Below are 18,236 nucleotides of genomic sequence, written 5' to 3' on the forward strand. Positions count from 1 at the left end.
AGCGTGACTCGAACAATCAAGTGATCGACTGATCAATAAGGCTACATAATTACATATATTTATCCACCTTCTCGAATTCTACAACAGATCCATCCTCCACCTCTAATCTAAAGGAACCCCTGGTATTTATTCCTTTTTGCTCGAGATCTTGATGTACTTAGATTTATAAATATTAACTTTCGGTGATATTTTAGAGCTTTCCAGAATCAGTCTTTTTGCTATACTTGTCAGTTCTTTTCCATTTCTTGCAACAAGAACTACATCATCAGCGTACGCTGATAAGCATTGGTGCTCTTTATAGAAAAGAGTGGACCTATTTATCCCTCTAACCCTTATACTTTATTCTAGAACTATATTGAATAGCAAAGTAGACAACGCAATGGGTCTCCTCGGAGAACACCTTTTTTCACTTCGAATTCTGAGACTGTACCGTTGCATTTCACAACTCACATGATTTTTCTAATTGTCATTTTTCAAATCTTACTATTTTTTCTAGCATATAAGATTTTAGTGTTTCTAATAATTGGTTTCTGTCTATTTGTATAGTACGAGGCTTTGTAATCAATGAAAAATACTTTTGCTGTACTGTTTTATTCGTAGCAATTGATCAATCAAGTTTTAGCATAAAAATTTGATCGGTTGTTGATTTTCCCTTGCGAAATCTCCCTGGTATTTCCCTAGATTCTTCTGCACATATATATCTAATCGATTTTTAATTCGTATGGCAAGCACTTTGTATATTACTTCTAACAAGGATATTCCTCTATAGTTTGCGAATTCAGTTCTATCTCCCTTTTTGTGTATATTACATATAATAGACTTGTTCCATTCTTGGGGCATTTTTTCGGCATTCCACACTTCTACTATTAGCTCTCGAAATTGGTTTCGTAAGGCCCCTCCTCCATATTTTAAGTTCTCTGCCACAATGCCGATCTCCGCGGGGCTTTTTTTATTTTTCATATACGAGTGGTATAATAAATTTAACAAATCTGTAAAGGATATGTGCAAGTGAATATGCAGACAACACTGACATAATGTTTCTGACAAAGGCTATTAGGGCATATATATATATATATATATATATATATATATATATATATATATATATATATATATATATATATATATATATATATATATATATATATATTAAGGGCATATATATATTAAGGGCGTCTGTACTGAAAATGGGAGTAAAATAAATTCCAAAAAAAAACGAAATAAATATACGTCTCCAATTCTGCTTACCAAACAGCTAGACTAATAATTGACGATATGGTGTTACAAGGTACGGACATCTTTATACCTACCTACATTTATTACTTACTAAGGACAACAACGTCAACGAAGAAATCAAAAGAAGAATAGTCCTTGCCAATAAGTGTTACTATGGCCTGGGAAGACAAATGGCCTCAAACCTTCAAAGAAAAATTAAACTGACCGTTTATAGAACAATAGGATACTACTGTGATACTACATAATAAGACGTGGTCATTCACATAGAATGAGCAAGAGCTACTTAAGCGTTCCGAGCGAAAGATTCTAAGAAGAATAGGTATATGGAGAATTAAAGGAGCACGGTTTATGGCGTAGACGCTATAACTTTGAGTTATATACGAGATTCGAGGAAACAGACGTTGTGAAATTCGTTACCGTTCTTACAACTTCTACATTATCTTTCATTTTTCTATCAGCAATTATATAAACCCCATACATTGAGTTACTTTCCCCTATACATACCACAATTTATATCCTTCACCTAGTCTTTCGCTTTGTCTCTTGAATTCTTTTGAGAAATTTTTACTTTCCTTCTTTTAAGCGCATCTACCAACTCTATGCTCTTAGCTGTAAGACCTTATTTTGAATAGTACAATATAAACCACTATAAGATCGGTACTATAGAGAAAGGATAAAATAGACGAATATGCATACATTGTGGTTTAAGGGAGATATATGTTACACTGTTAACAAGGAAAAACTGATAAGCATATTATTGTAAATATGACCCTTTATAAACATATTATAAATATAGATAATTAAAGATGTCAGAAACAATATAATGCTAAGGAAATAGTAACAAGGAAAGCCCGAAATAATAGGGAAATAGAGAAGAAATAGACATAAAAGAAATTATGCAAATTTTCGATTTGTTTAACTAGATACAGGCATAAAATTGAAAAAAAAAACATTAAATTTAAACTAGTTTATAGTTGAAAAAAATATAGAGCGATAAAAAGCAGACTACAAAGAATTTATAATATTATTAACCATTTACAAAGAATTAATTATCATTTAGCCAGATAAACTGAAAGTAAGAGACCATCTCAAAATAAAAAAGAAGAATATGTAAGAAGAACAAGTATTAAAAGATAATTGTCATGTCAACTGATTGTCAAAGTCAAATGATGAATTGAAAAACCAATGTAAATTTTATATTTCATAAATACTAAATATTAAATAACCAAAACTATGATTGCATTTACCAAACTAGTATTTGTAGCCTTAATTATAACCACTGCATCAGGAGTAAGTATCAACAACTTATCTTTCATTGATTATTTTTCACACTTTCATTAATTATTTACAGAGCACCCTAGAACATGATGGATCAGTAACCATTCGTCTTCAGCACTCTTTAACTTTCCAAAACCCTCCTGTTTGGACTGAAAGAGGAAACATAACTATAGTGAGTTTAAGACTAGGGCAGGCCACAGTGGACCAAAAGCCTCTTTTGACAGAAGAAAAGAAACTGTTAAGGGTAAGTGACAAATAAAATTATAATTATTTCGGTGTATCTAGTGCTTTAACAAATTGTAAAGCAAATTTCTTCAATTTTAGGACTTATCCGCAAAAAATAGCTATTATCAGATCAAAGCCATAGTTACAGCAAATGATGGATCACAAAAATCTTTTATATCCACATTAAAAGCTGTGAGTACCTTTGTTTATTATTTTTTTTTTATATAAAATTCAAGTTCACAGTTTCAGAAGGAGCAAATAATATTTAAGTAAGGATAATAAAGTATAAGTAATATCTGGATTTTTAACAACTAACTTTCCTGGCGTGTTGTAAGTGTTATAATGAAGTAGGAGAATATATTTAATATGCATTTTGTGCTTTCATTCTTCATAAGTGTCATCATTTTATTATTTTGGTTTTTATAATATGGACTTATCTCTAAAATCTACTAGCTGTGTGGATGCTACATTTCTTACTCAATTTGCTAGTTTTCCAGTCTCTTCCAAGAGTTTTACTTTAATAATACTATATATTTTAATAATAATTATTTGTGTTGACTTGTGTTGAAATACTTGTTTAGTTCGTGTAATTTGTTTTTGAATTATTCATAAAGTGATTTATGATTCTGTAAATTACTAATTCAATATACTTTAAAAGAGTAATGGTTAATGTTTAAAAGTGATCAGATTACTATAAAAATAAATAATTGCAGATAATTGTGGGTTCTTTGTCAATAAATATTTTTTTTAGTGTATGTTGGTAGAATCTGAGCTAGATGATAGACTCTCTGTTTCTATTGACTATATGGGTAGAGTAGTAGGTGTGAGCTCAGTTATAGCCTCCAATTCTGCTTGTGAAGGAGCTATAGTTCCATATGAAAACCTGAAACAGTTCAATACTGTTGTATATGTTAGGCATACAGAAACAGGACCCATGTAAGTATGAAAGTGTAGGACCATAGAGAAAAATCCTAATTGGAGTAATTCTATGAAGTTATTTAATATATTGAAGAAAGTTTCTCTTTATCATTAGATTGTTTTTTTTACATTGTTTTAGCCCTGACACTGCAAGCTATGTCCAGAAATTGGAAAAAGAGAAAGAAGCCAAGGAAAAAGGTGAAACCAAAGACAATAGATCATTTTTAGCAAAATATGTAAGTTTCATCAATAATAGTTGAATTATAGAACATTAACTGTTACCTTCTTTTTTATTTGTAGTGGATGTACATAGTACCTTTGTTGATATTTATGGCAATATCTTCAGCATCCAATCCAGAAGCCCCACAGGGTCAGTGATATGTGAAATAGTTATTATTTATTTGAAATAAATTACATAAAAAATATTAATTTTTGTTTTTTTCCTTTTGTCCAGTTTTTAGACTATTTTTTGAATGTGTTTAACAAAAATCAAACATTTCTGGATTTATAAATTCTAATCTATCCTATTTCAAGGCTGTATTTATGTTTGAAGAGAGATACAAGAAATTTTGAAGGTAATAAAGCAGTAAAATGTGTTAATGATACAAGTTAGAAGAACATACATTTTATAGAGAGAAGAGTTTTATTTGCATACATTTTTTCAAATACTTGAGCAAATAATGTCACATTATTAATCACAGATTAAAAAAATATATATTTACATCACAGATTAAAATATATTAACATTACAAATTAAATATGCTGATCATGGAGAAGGATAGGCTAGGCACTCGGCACTCCTCCACAATATAGGGCTCAATGTTAACTAGATGTTGAAAAACTTTTCTTTTAACAGCTCTTAACAGTTTAACAGCTTTTAACAGTGTTTCCTGTTGAATGTCAGATGGTAGACTATTGTAAAATTTAACACATGCATTCAAAGGACTTCTCTCTGTTAGAGACAAACTGTGAAGTGCAAAATTCAAATTAAGCTTTCTTGTATTTGTATTATATGTGAAGTGGGAAATTCAAATTAAGCCTTCTTGTATTATATTAATGTTTGGAAGCAAGCGATAAAACAAAGTAATATTTTTAAAAAGGAATATAATACATTCAAATATATAGATAGCTAAAAAAGTGAGTATATTGAGTGATTTCAATCTGCCTCTATAGGATTCCCCTGTCTTTGGTCCTAAGATCACCCAGACTACCTTTTTTGGACTATAAAGACAGTTGAGCTATCCACCGCAGCACTCCAGAAGATTACTTTAAAATAAAAGTTTGCATAATATACTGATAGTAAAATCCCCTGGTCTAGATAGCCCTTCAATACCCATAATAAGTAGCAGGCTCTATTCAGTTTTTTTTGTCTTATTTTGTATTTGTTCCCCCCAATTCAGATTTCTTCTTCTTTATATTTCAAAATAAAACAAAAATAATGTCTTAAGTAAAAAATAGAAGTGACAAAGTGAAAACATTGACAGAATTACCATGTGAGTAGAATTACCACATAATTTAATTTATTGCACTGCAATTTTTAGGACTTGTTACATTTTTACTAGTTTTATTACATCTCTCTCATTAAATGCATTACAGGTATGGGTAATAAATAAAAATACTTGCAAATATTGTTATCGCATTTAATAAACTTTTGCAGCAATTCTTAATATCCCACTTTTTAATTTCTGCAATACTATACCTACTATTTCGAATACAAACTGAGGTATGTTTAAAAACATTATAAAAATAAATATAAAAAATACAAATAAGATAATAATAATAAATAGGTACCTATAAAAATGAAATATGTACAAGTAAGCTTAGAAATAAATTTACACAGGACTCTATAATGGGAAAATGATACCAATATTTACAGCACACTTATCAGTACTTAAGGTAACCATATTTAATGTAGAGGTGGGTGTATTATTAAAAAATATTTGTTTTTTTATATTGTCTTCAAAATCTCAAATGCCACTTTCAAATCAACCTACAAATGGTACTTATCAACAAACAGTATATAAGCCTAATGGTTCACAACAACTGAAATAACCTACTCAAAAAAGAGGATGCTACTCAAAAGAATGAAAACTAATTATGGGAAGATATTAAAATCAAGATAGAACATTCCATAGAGAAATTCGAAAACTACTTTACATTACATAGAAGAATGTCTTTGATAAAAAAAAAACACAAAAATGATGCTTGTCACGCCACTCATATTTCCAGATTCAGAAATGTAAAATACTAATCTTTAAATACTTGCTGAATATCACTGAACGACTAAGCAAAACTATTCGGACATAAAATATGTTATTATGCGAAAGACTAACGATTCGCTCGAAAAGATAGTAGTACAGGGAAAAGTTAAAGGAAAGAGGCCCAGAGAACGATCACTCACACACTGTGTTGATCAAATATTAGAAATGACAGACACATATGTGTACGATTGCATACAAACGGTTGAAAATAGAGACGAATAATTGCGCCAAAGGTGAAAAGGACTATGCACAAGCGTAATTACAAAACATCGGCGCAATACTAGTTGCCTACCTAGTAAAACCGTTAAGACTGAAAATATCGCTGTTTTAACAATAAATTTTTTTTGCTTTTGTAAATCAACCACAATAAATAGTGAATTTATTTCAAAAGTAATAGATATATTTAACTAAAATTTATTGGATGAGAAGCTAGAAATGACGTAGACTGACGGCAGAAAAGTGGGGCTTGTCCGGCTTGTGAAAATACTGTTGGAAATGAGGGATTATGAGGTTTTAACTGTATTGTGGAATGCAAAAGAAATTATATGTTATAGAGAATGCAAAAGTTTGTATAATAATATTAGTATCAGATGGGCTAATTCAAATGAACTTCATTAATAAAAGAATGTTTATATCAGCCAGTCAAATTATTTAAAAATTGAATAAAAAAAAAACAGCAACAAGTACCTATTAACATGAAGTAAAAATGTTAAAGAATGAACATGGTATGCTTAAAAAGGTTTAGCAATTTTACAAAATGGATTTTTTTGTAAGAAATTTACAATTTTTTTTATAATACACCCAGATTTCGCTACTGAGCAAAATCCATCTATATATGCAAAACACTTGTCAGTCTGAAACTTACATATTGACTTAAAAATAGTATGACTACGTAACATGAATGATTAAATACATACACATGTTGAGTTTTAGCCATTTTAAAGATTTGGAGTTCATGTTAAACCAAACAGAGGTATATCTACAGTTACCAGCGCGAAAATCACATATATGACTCCAGATTATAATTTAATTTAATATTGATCATAGACACAATATAGTGGGCAAATATATAGTTTATTTGGCAAATATTCATACAGTTGCTAGTTGACTTGTTTAAAATGAACTCCAAATACAAACATTTAGTACCGGCTTACAATGATAAAAATCTACAGCTGATACTTGACCCAATTTTGACATAATTTACAACACAAGCTCGTTTATCTGAAGACCAGATCACAGAAATGTGTTGGTTTAGTCCTGTTGACTATTGACACATCCAGCATACGCAAAATAAAGTAATTGATACAAAAATTGCTCATCTTCAGGAAATCGAACAGTTTCAATATTATTTTCAAACAGTTTGTTAAAATTATACTCCAAAAATGAAAAAACGTTGAAAAATGTCCAATATAAGTTCAAAAAACATCGTTTGATAAACAGGCAATATTTTGTGTTTTGAAGATATTAACTCCAAAAAAATTTCTATCAAAAGTACATCTTGCGTGATTTTTGGAACACCCCATACCAAAAAGACGCTCTGAATACTAGCGTATGTCAATAGTCACCAGGTCTTCAACAGAAAAATGTCTTTTGAGTTCCTACATATCATTCAGTAGACAAGTCCGTAGGTATAAATGGTTTAACACATTGTCTCTATATATAATACACAATTTGGACAAAGTCTTACCGCTTTCACTGTGTTGATTAGACTAGAAGTATAATGTCATTATATATTGTAAGCAAATCAAAAGGAAACTTTCCACCAAGAACACACACACATGGAATGCTTGGAATATTTCGTAGAAGTCTGAACGTCCTCGAATCACGAATTATCTAATCACTTTGGCATCAATACTGTAGTAATACGTGGAAAATATACATCTCTAATATAGCATACGGTATGTATCACAAGATATTAAGTAAAGTAAATAACTGATTTGACAAATTTCTTAAGTTTAAAGGAAAATCTTTAAGTTGTAGATGTTTTCCGATTTAACAAAGTCCCATTACCTATTCCTATTAAAGACAACTTTTTAACCACCGTATATTATAAAAGAGATTTACTGTTCCAAATCCCTCCACCACGACCGTTAAGTATTGCCTTTATTATTCTTTTTCTTTCTCCTTCGCTTCGCCGTGACCTCACAACTACAGCCACTCCGGATCCGGATATAATCCAGGGTGTAGGTGGCACCACCGTGCTGGTGATCAGGAAACATTGGGAACAGCTTGGTGCGGTTACTGTCCGTGTTCTTGACTAGGGCGTACGAGTAACTGTACTGCTGCACGCACCTGGAAATGTGTGCTGTCCTGTTGATGTATTGGCAAGGCTTGTTCAGGACGTCGGAATGGCAAGATAAGTCGTAAAACCTGAAACAAACAAAAATAGTAGTACATTGAGTTATAAATTATATAAATGTTTAAACTGTACGTTGGAGTTTATATAGAGCCATCGAAAAACCTCATTAGTCTGTGCAATGAAAGTAACATAGGTTGGGATTTTAACCATATGCACAGACCATAGATATAATACCTAGACTGCGCTGCAATCTAAACCCATTCCCCAAGTGCGACGGAGAAAAAAACGAAAAAATTATTTTATCGATTATTTTATATAATTGAATTTGAAAATAATAAAGAAGTGTTGCCTTGTGGACAAGAGCAATCAAGTATGTATGAAAATGGATCATTTCATAAGTGAGCAATTGATTTTCTTAAATAATATTAAAAATAACAGAATTTTTAAAAGTTCTTTTAATTTTTAAAATAAATATAATCAATTATTATGTAATTCACATTTCCTAAGTCAGAAGAATTACTCAACCAATGGATCAGTCTAGTTGGAAAAAAGGGAAACAGTAGGGGGTACTGTAGACTAGCGAGGAGCGTCATACTGTTTTCTGTATTTTTAGAATTAAAATAATATTTTTAAAATTGAGTAAAGTAATATTATTTTTTTATTTATGATTTATAAACAGATTATATTATATTAAAATAATTAAAATATTTGCTCCTAGCGCCACCTGTTAACGTATTAACAAAGCATACTTTGTTTACTTCTGACAGACCTGTCAAATTCAGACCAAATATTAATAATAAAATATAAATAAATATCATTTGATAGTAAATTTAATTATTACATAAACTAAATAATATGTTGAAAAATAATAATTAAGAAATTATTTTGAAACAAGAATTATTATAAAAATTTAAACAGATGATTCAATGTTTTTATTATTTGGATGGTATTTATGACTTTTATTATATTTTGACAATCGTTACGAATCAAATGTTTTAGTGACAGATATTCTTTTAATTTTTTACTTTTACCTTTTTTAACTTTACTGAAAAGTAATGTATGCATATGCGCATATTTTGTTAATATTGTGTTGCATATATTCTGCTCTCTACTTAGTGAAGATGATATAACATGCAGTGAGCTTCATGGCTCAGTTAGCTGGCCGGCATGCATCGATGTTTCTAGATAAAATCAGTAAATAGAAGAGTGTATCAGGTATAAAAGATTTTATATGTTATATAAGCTGTTATAATAATATATTATGAAGATTAAAAAAAACACCGAATTATAAGTATTATTCTCCTACCTTTGCTTGTAATTTTGATCCTGGTACAATTCGACGTACAGACCGTCCTGATTGGAACCTCCTACAGGTTCGACTTTCTCCAAAACCGTGGGGCAGCACTCTCCAGGAGGTGGATGGTGTACTTTTGTGTGGGGATGTAGTTTCTTTGCCATGTGGAATTCGTCGTCATATATATGTAATCTGAAAAAAGAACAGTGATATCAAGAGAAGAAGTAACACTTTTAATTAACTATAAGAGTTCGTATATTGGACACATATGCGCTAATAGGACTGAATTACAGCGAGAAATAAGCTAAAAGTCACAACAGACTGAATATGCGTCAGTCAGCAGACACCTGCCTATAGTGGGGCTGTTTCATGAAAACTTAAGCTGCAGATTCCGTAGCAGAGACCCTGAAACAGTCAACTATATGTTGCATGAGAGTGAGGAACTTTCGAGATTAACAGGTGGCTCGAAAGATAAATGGTACCTATCCACTAGATCTATACAAGCTGGTTCAGGATTCCAGAATTTTGGAATGGGTATCATCAATACATGGAAGACGTGTCGGCCGTAGCTCAGAGGCAAAGATACTGGCCTTCTAAGCTAGAGGTCTCGAATTCGATTATGGACACCAACAACGTCATTTTCAGTTATAAAAATTCTATCGCTACGTCACCGTGTTTGGAGAGTACGTAAAACTGTCTGTGCCCACGTCGGTATATCGACATTAGCTACCTGAAACAGGATTAATGAACAATCGAAAAGAAGGACCTCCCTGGCAAAAATGCTATACGATATTATTATTATGATGTAAGATTAATTGTTTTAAAACAGTCGGCTTCCTAAAAAAAATTAGAAGAGCTCCAAACGTCTAGGAGAAACTATTTTTTAGAAGAAAAATAGAAAAAAATTGAACACTCACTATAAGAAAAAAATACTGCTATGTATTGAAAACTTAAAAACTTTATATTGAAGGGAAACTGACTTACCCTCCTACGTGATTGTGACCTTTATTCTGTCTTCTAGCATTCCTCTTGTGGCGGTAAAAATCATAAAGAACGTCTTGTGTCTCGTTGAAATACTGGCCGTAAGCTACTGGAATGACCACAGCGGCTAGACCAAGCACCTGGAACAAAACAAGAAATATTTTACCCATCTGTTTTGAAATATAACAAAATATCTGTTAGAAGTAGGCTTAGGCAAGAACAAATATCAATTTTTTTTGCAGCTGGTCGTAGCCATCAATTATTACTTTTTTATTTAATACACATTACTTGTTTAGCACATGGAATGAACCGAGTTGCGGAAGAAATTAGAAAAAAGTTTCTTTTTGTAAACTCCTAAAATGCTTTCAAATATTCCACTTCCACCAGAATCCATTCTAACACGATGGGGAACACGGTTGGAAGTCGCTTTTTTCTATTCAGACTCTTTCATAGATTTAAAAAATATAATTGATGCTTTAACGAATGAAAGTTCCCAATCTCTGATAGATTCTAAACAAATTTTTAAAAACAACGTCTTTCAGCAGCAACTTATTCAGGGATTCTACAGTATTCACTGCCTTCCCTCACTCAACCGTTTCCATTTCTCTATATTGTCCCATTCTCCATCGTTTAGGCCTCTCTTACTCATGGCGTCGTCTACTTCGTTCCTCCAGAATCTTCGGGGTCGTCCTCTTTTCCTCCTTTCTATGGGGCTCCATTCGGCTATTCTTTTTATCCATCTGCTATCGCTAGTTCTTCTTATATGTCCATACCACTTTCTGCTGTACATCTTACTGCTGTTTTTCTTGTTTATAATCCAATTTTCAGCCCCATATGTCATAATACTTCGCAATAATGTTTTATAAACCTGTGTTTTTGTCTTCATATTTAGGCGTCTATCCCACCATACTGAGTTAAGTTGCTGGATTGCTGTTCTTGTTTGTCCCAATCTTTGCTTAATTTCTTCCTCTATTGTTGCCTTTTTCGTGATTATAAACCAAGTATTTGAATTTATCCTTTCCTTTGATTGTTACGTTGTCGTCAATCTGTAGATCTTCTATGCTTCTTCACTTGAAGATAGGTACTCCGTTTTCGCGAGGTTAATATCTAGGTCAGCCTTGGTATATTCTTGTTGTAGTTTCTTCATCATGTAACTGAGGTCTTCTTGGTCTTGTGCAATCACTACTTGATTGTCTGCAAAGCTTAACGTATATAGGTATTCGTTTCGTACAGGTACTCTCACGCCTTCGCATTTTCTTTTCCATGTAGTCAAGACTTTCTCTAAGTATATTTTAAATAGAGTTGGAGATGTGGAACAACCCTGCAGGAGCCCTTTTGTTGTGGTGAAGTCTCCTATGATTCTTGTTCCCATTTTAATGGACACTTTATTTTCTTTATACAGAGTTTTTGCAGCTTCTATGAGTTCCGTCTGTATTTCTTGATTTGTACATTACCTCCCATACTTCTGACCTTAGTACAGAGTTATACGCCTTTCTCAGGTCCACAAATGCCAAATGTATATCTCTATTTTTTGCTTTTTTCTTTTCTAACAGTTGTTCCAGTGTGTATATGTGGTCTATGCATGATCTTCCTGCCGTGAAGCCTGCCTGATCCTACCCGATTTTGCCTTTTATCGCTGGCTATATATTTTCTCGCAGTATCTTTCCATATAATCTTCCTATTGATGATATTATGCTTATTCCTCTGTAGTTTTTGCATCGTTTTCTATCTCCTTTCTTAAATATAGATGTCATGTACGCCTCCGTCCATTCCCTTGGGAGCTGTTCTCCATTTATGGCTTTCTGAAATATCAATTTTATCATCCGGTGTAATTGTTTTGAGTCGTACTTTATAAGCTCATGTGAGATGCCTCCAGGTCCCGATGCTTTCTTGTTTTTAATTGCTTTTATGGCCGTTCTCATTTCCCTATCTGTCATTTCTATTTCTTGTTGTGGGGATATGCTTCGTCTTGACCTGTTTTCTTTTCCAATAAATTGTGGTCTTTGTTCTGTTAACAGTTCCCTGTAATAGTCCTTCCATTCTTTGACATGTATATTTCTCAATTTAATTTTTTCTTTTGTTTCAATTCTCTCAGTACTTTTCATGACTCCGAAGTTGTCGTACCTCCTATGTATGTTTCAATATTTAAGCAGGTTCTTCCCCATTCTTCATTCTTTTGTTGTGTTATTTATAAGCAGCAACTTTAATTCATTAAATCAAATTTTAGTACGCTTCAAAAAACTATTACTCAATTAGAATCATCAAAGTTGTCGTTGGTAGAAAGCATAGAATAATAAAAGAAATTAGATCAGCTTGTCAAAATGTTAAAGTTAACACTGGAAATATTATTCAAAAATTTGAAACAATGATTCAAAAATCTTTTTGTAATTTTTGCGAAGAAATAGATTTTGAACCAAATATTTTTGTGAATTTAAAATATGGTTCCATTACATCCGTTGATGTGGAAAGGAGTTTCTCAATCTACAAATATATGTACACAGATAGAAGACATAAGTTTTTATTGGAAAATTTTTAAAAACATTTGGTCATTTCTTGTTTCTGTAATTCTAAGGAATAGTATTTTACTTTTTTACTACTTTCATTACAATTAATTAGTACATTACAATTATCTATATAGTTTTTAAATTTATTTATATTGTTTTCTAATTATTAAACTAAACATTAATGAATACACCATTATTAAATATATGTTTTTATTGACAGTATGCATATTTTCTAAAAAATGCATATTTTAATGCATATTTTTGGATAAATTAGTGCATATTTATGAGCATATTTTTCATTTTTTTTTGCATATTTACCTAAGCCTAGTTATAAGTTAACTTTATGGCACACAACTTATAGATTACAACAACATTGAACTACAGTTCACATATTCTCGTGGATTTTGAAGTGGAAGTTGTACAATGGTTGAAATTTGAATTTGGTGTTACAGCGAAAATCACAGGATGTCATAAATTGGTTACCAACATTGAAAATGTTCTCTTCATATTTTGTAATTATAAACTAACGCTTCTAGTTTGGCAGTAAATTTTTGTATCCAACTGATAACATTTTTTGCGTACATACTGTGTTTTACTCATATGCATCTAATTAAGATCATATTTTAAGGTATTTGTTAGATTGTTGAGTACATATTATAGGTGTAAGTATATAGTGTAAGGGCATAAACACAAAAGTAAAATATTTATCGAAAATACTCATACCACAGCACTGATTCAGTTGTAAAACAGCATTAAGTATAATAAATTGTTGATTGTCTGTAATATTCCGAGCTGAGTGGGTTAAAATATTGAATCTATAAATTTTACGAGGTGTATTATCATAAGAACAAAATAAGTTCGGATCGGTTAATTTTTGCCGATGTATTAACGGCCTTTAAATTGGCAATCGGTACTTGAACGAATGATCCGATCATAAAAACTTCCTAGAATCCTATTCATTCGACAAATCTTCTTAATTTTATTGTGACAATGACTCCAGAGCCAACGGACGATGCTGATTGGATTTTTTGACGGGAATGAACTCATAAAGGGCTTAGATTGTGCATCGATTGCATTGGTAAATACAATGACCTTTCAATATGTTGATTTCTTCTTCTTTACATGCCGGTGTAAATCTTGGTTATTATTCCATTAAAAACTAAAGTAGACACCATTCCGCATGGTTAGGCACTCCTGAAGCATATAAGGTACATGTATAAGATAAAAACACGGTATTATTAAAAAGTAAACGGCTGCAAATCGTAAATGGAGGAAAACTAATAAGTAACTAGAATGAAACAGACAAAAAATGAACAAAGGATGCAAATAACTCATTGTGTCATAATATGACATTATTCTGAGAGTATGGCAACAGCAGAAAATGCCTAGGGAATGGAATGGAAGCGTTATAGTACGAGTACTCATACATAAGAAGTGAGATAAAGAACAATTTCGAAACTGTAGAGGCATATGTATCGCTTATTACCACAGCATATAAAGTTCTATTAATGATCTCGCTAAAGAGGCTAACTCCATATTCGAAAGATATTTTAGGCGACTACCAATGCGGTTTTCGTACTGAAGGTCAACAATAGATCAAATATTTAAGATCCGGCTAATATTTGAAAAAAACTCATAATTCAACCTAGATGTACACCAAATTTTTGTAGATTTCCAGCAAGCATATGATTCGATAAAAAGAAGTAGACAATGGTTACCAATGGGAATACCAAGAAAATCAGTGGAGTAAAAAAAGGTAGGTAACAAAACATCGATGCCATTTAGTATAACATCAGGACTTAGACAAGGAGATCCCTTATCACCGTTGCTACTCAATTTGGCCTTATAATATGTAATAAGTAAAATATCGTCTGAGCTGACAGGGGAATTTGTAAATCGAGTAATTCACGTAATTATGTTTTAAAAACATACAAAACCATATAAATATAGTAAAAATATATTTTTTAGTACATATAAATCTTTAAAATTCCCTACAACAGCGTGAACGATACGCTACTGGTTGTGAAGTAAACGCTAAGACTGAGTGATATATCTCTCTTTAAGTTACGTCTTCGATGATCTATTGTTTTTTTCTGTTTGGTCGGCGTTTTCATATTTTATTAGATACTTCAACAAGTCCGTTATTCTATGAATATTTGACTGTACGTGAATTAGTAGTATAAAAGTTGATAAATTATCTATAATCACAACCTGGCAACACGTTTTCTTTAAAACTCAATTATCGTTTCTCAGAATTTACTGCCTATAATTTTGAAACTATACTATAAGAGATTTATTCGTTTTATTTCTTGTAATTCTGTTTTAACTTAATCTTCAGTAACACAAATATTATTGATGACAAGACAAATAATTAGATACAGTAGATACCAAATTATTTTAGACAATTTGTGCAGGAATGCTTATAAGTAGGTATATTTAAATGTGATTATTACCTCAAACAAGTATCGTCATGATCTTCTTCTTAGAGTGCCATATCCCTACGGAACGTCGGCGACTACCATACTTATAATATTGTTATACTGATTTCGGTCTTGCGCTACGTGTAGCAATTGGTCCGCTGTCAAACCTGTCCACTGCCGCAAATTCCTCAACCAAGAGAGTTTATTCCGTCCTATTTATTTCTTTCCTTCGATTTTACCATTGAGAATTAGCCGAAGGAACTCATATCTTGGTCCTCTGATTATATGTCCAAGATATTCTAGTTTACGCCTCTTAATAATATTTAATAGAGTTCGTTGATGTCCCATTCTTCGAAGAACTTCTTCGTTTCTGGTTCTGCTAGTCCATGGAATTTTTAGTATCCTTCGATAAAACCACATCTCAAACGCTTCGATTTTATTCATGATATCGGCGTTTAAAGTACAAGTTTCACATCCATACAAAAGTACAGACCACACGTAACATCTTTTAAACTTTTCACTGATTTCCAAATTTAATGAGTTATTGGATAATAGAGGCTTGAATTTTTGAATCGTCATGATAACGACCCATAAAAAATCATTCCAACCGAGAAATTCAAAGGAAATTCCTGACAAAAGTCAGGAACATCGTGGAGGAGGTGGTAGAAATGAAAGAACTGAAATAGTGATGGGCCGGCCATATAACCAGATATTATAGACACAGAGAATCTGGGAATTGAAACCAAGAGAGACAAAAGAGTAGCCTCTTCTCCCCTCTTGATAATGACTTTAAAAGAGATGAATAGACGACTTAAGAGCAGTGGGAATGAGATTGGCGCAAGATAGAGAAATATAGAGGTTATTGGGAGAGAACTAAATTTAGGAGTGGATGGTTAAAGGTTGACGAAAAGAGAGGTAGACTTTATAAACTGATGTGAAAAAAAAAATAAAGCGTCATATAGTCACCTTATACTACAAGATTAAAAAGATTAATTAACCTTCCATAGCTAACAGCCGATCTGTCAGACCGTCGATAATAATTATTATCGCCTATATTTTAAGAATTCTCACGCCGCCACGCTTATCGTTTTTCGTCCGTCAAGACGTATCTCTTAAGTACCGCATAGACAGCGATAAAACATTTACGCGTTTTGAGTTATCAGTGGTTTTGGGTCTGAGAGACTTATTAGTTTTTCTATTACTTCTATACAGAAAATTATGGTAAGAAATTTGTTTATCAAAAATCTTGGGTATGAAGCCCTTGAAAGCCACATGAAAACTCAAACATCTCCTTGACTTCCAAGAATAATAAAATTGAGAATAAATAATATTTATATCTCCCACTAAGTTCCAACGAATTCAGTTCGTAAAAGTAATTACTGTTCATCCATTAAAAATAAGAAAATAAGATTCATCTACCATAAATGTAAAAAATTTATGTGCCTGAAGCACTTATCACCTATTTATACCGAACGTGTGAAAAATATTGAATAACTTTCAACAAGAAAAATTCAGTTTTTCCAAATAGTCCAGTCGTTAGAGATTAGATCTCTAAAAACTAGATGAACAAGCTGAATATGTGCTGATTTAGAAATTCCAAAGTATAAATATGAGTTTAACTTAAAAATGTTTTATTAATAACTCTTTTTATCACACTGTAATACAATTTTTGAGATTGTAGAATACATTTCTACAAGTTTGTAGAATAAAAATTAAAGCCCGATTTCATAATGACAACCTAAACTAATCCTTAACAACTAATGTTCACTTTAGACTAAGGTACACTTTAGTGTCAAACCCAGTTTCATAATAGCTACAGTTCTTTTTATTCTTAAAAATAAACATAGGTGTTTAAATTAGTAGGCTAGTAATTATTTTTCTATCTATTTTACTTTATTTTTGTCGAAATAATTTTATTTTTATTGTTGTCTGTATTAATTATTATGTCTGTATCAAAAAGAAGTAGCTCTTTAAAAATCACAAAAAGGGAAACTTTTACTTATTGAGGAACTAATCAAATATAAATAAATTGATACCCAAGAAAAAATATTAACGAAAACGAAGTTTTAAATGAAGAGAGTGATCGATAAGAGGACAAAGAAGAGAGGGAAAGGCCAATCATGAAAGATATTAAGGAACAATTATTAAAAATCAAAATATCAAAAATTAAATTTTAGTTAAAACAAAAATATGTTCAAAGAAAATTTGTAATAAAGATACTGCACAAAAAGTGTTGCCTTTTAATGTCATTTATATTAAATAAGTAAATTTAAACTATAGACAAATTTTAAGAACACAGTACAGAAATTGCTTAACTAATATATTTATGATTAATATATGTACAATTATAAAAATATAAATTACTGAAATATAAGCATCATAATATCCTATAAAATTTATCTTGACAAAAGTGAAAGTAAGTTTAAAGCTTATATATTGTAAATTACCTTAGAAACAAAACAACTGGTTCAATAGAAAATAATTTTTAAAAAAATTGTGAATCGAGTTCTGCAAAATGTTGCCTAATAAATAATTTACAATAATGTTCTTTTAATCTCATCTTAAAATTAAGGAGAAATTGTTTTTTTCTTTTAATAATAATAAATAAATAATCTACAGAAAACAAGACTCCATTTTTTTCTATGGTGATGGAATGAAATACTGCTGTTGCTACTATTACATTCATAGTCACTTTCAAATTGAATCTCATTAGATTTTTACAAATTGGGACTCATCGTTTCCATACCCTGTATTGCCTTTTCACAACATTCCTAGTTCGTACAGGAGATTTATTATAAAGATTCTCTGCTTATGTTCTGA

General features: G+C 31.3%; 2 protein-coding genes across 2 annotated transcripts in view; one reads left to right on the forward strand and one right to left on the reverse strand.

The window, feature by feature from the left end:
* Positions 1-2,366: 2,366 nt before the first annotated feature.
* EMC10 (ER membrane protein complex subunit 10) lies at positions 2,367-4,082 on the forward strand. Its single transcript, XM_072527895.1, has 6 exons — positions 2,367-2,526; positions 2,588-2,758; positions 2,839-2,931; positions 3,491-3,675; positions 3,797-3,893; positions 3,958-4,082. Exons 1-6 carry the CDS (start codon positions 2,470-2,472, stop codon positions 4,033-4,035), a joined length of 681 nt encoding a protein of 226 aa, XP_072383996.1. The 5' UTR covers positions 2,367-2,469; the 3' UTR covers positions 4,036-4,082.
* A 1,214-nt stretch (positions 4,083-5,296) lies between these two features.
* LOC140446554 (uncharacterized) overlaps positions 5,297-18,236 on the reverse strand; it is a 432,060-nt gene continuing 419,120 nt past the window's right edge. The window contains exons 5-7 of the mRNA XM_072539120.1: positions 10,496-10,632; positions 9,524-9,703; positions 5,297-8,288 (exon numbers count right to left, since the gene is read on the reverse strand). Of these exons, the coding sequence (XP_072395221.1) occupies positions 8,009-8,288; positions 9,524-9,703; positions 10,496-10,632 (597 nt within the window). The 3' untranslated portion in view covers positions 5,297-8,008. The remainder of the gene's footprint in view (positions 8,289-9,523; positions 9,704-10,495; positions 10,633-18,236) is intronic.

Source organism: Diabrotica undecimpunctata, chromosome 1 (genome assembly GCF_040954645.1).
Source record: "Diabrotica undecimpunctata isolate CICGRU chromosome 1, icDiaUnde3, whole genome shotgun sequence".
Classification (NCBI taxonomy): domain Eukaryota; kingdom Metazoa; phylum Arthropoda; class Insecta; order Coleoptera; family Chrysomelidae; genus Diabrotica; species Diabrotica undecimpunctata.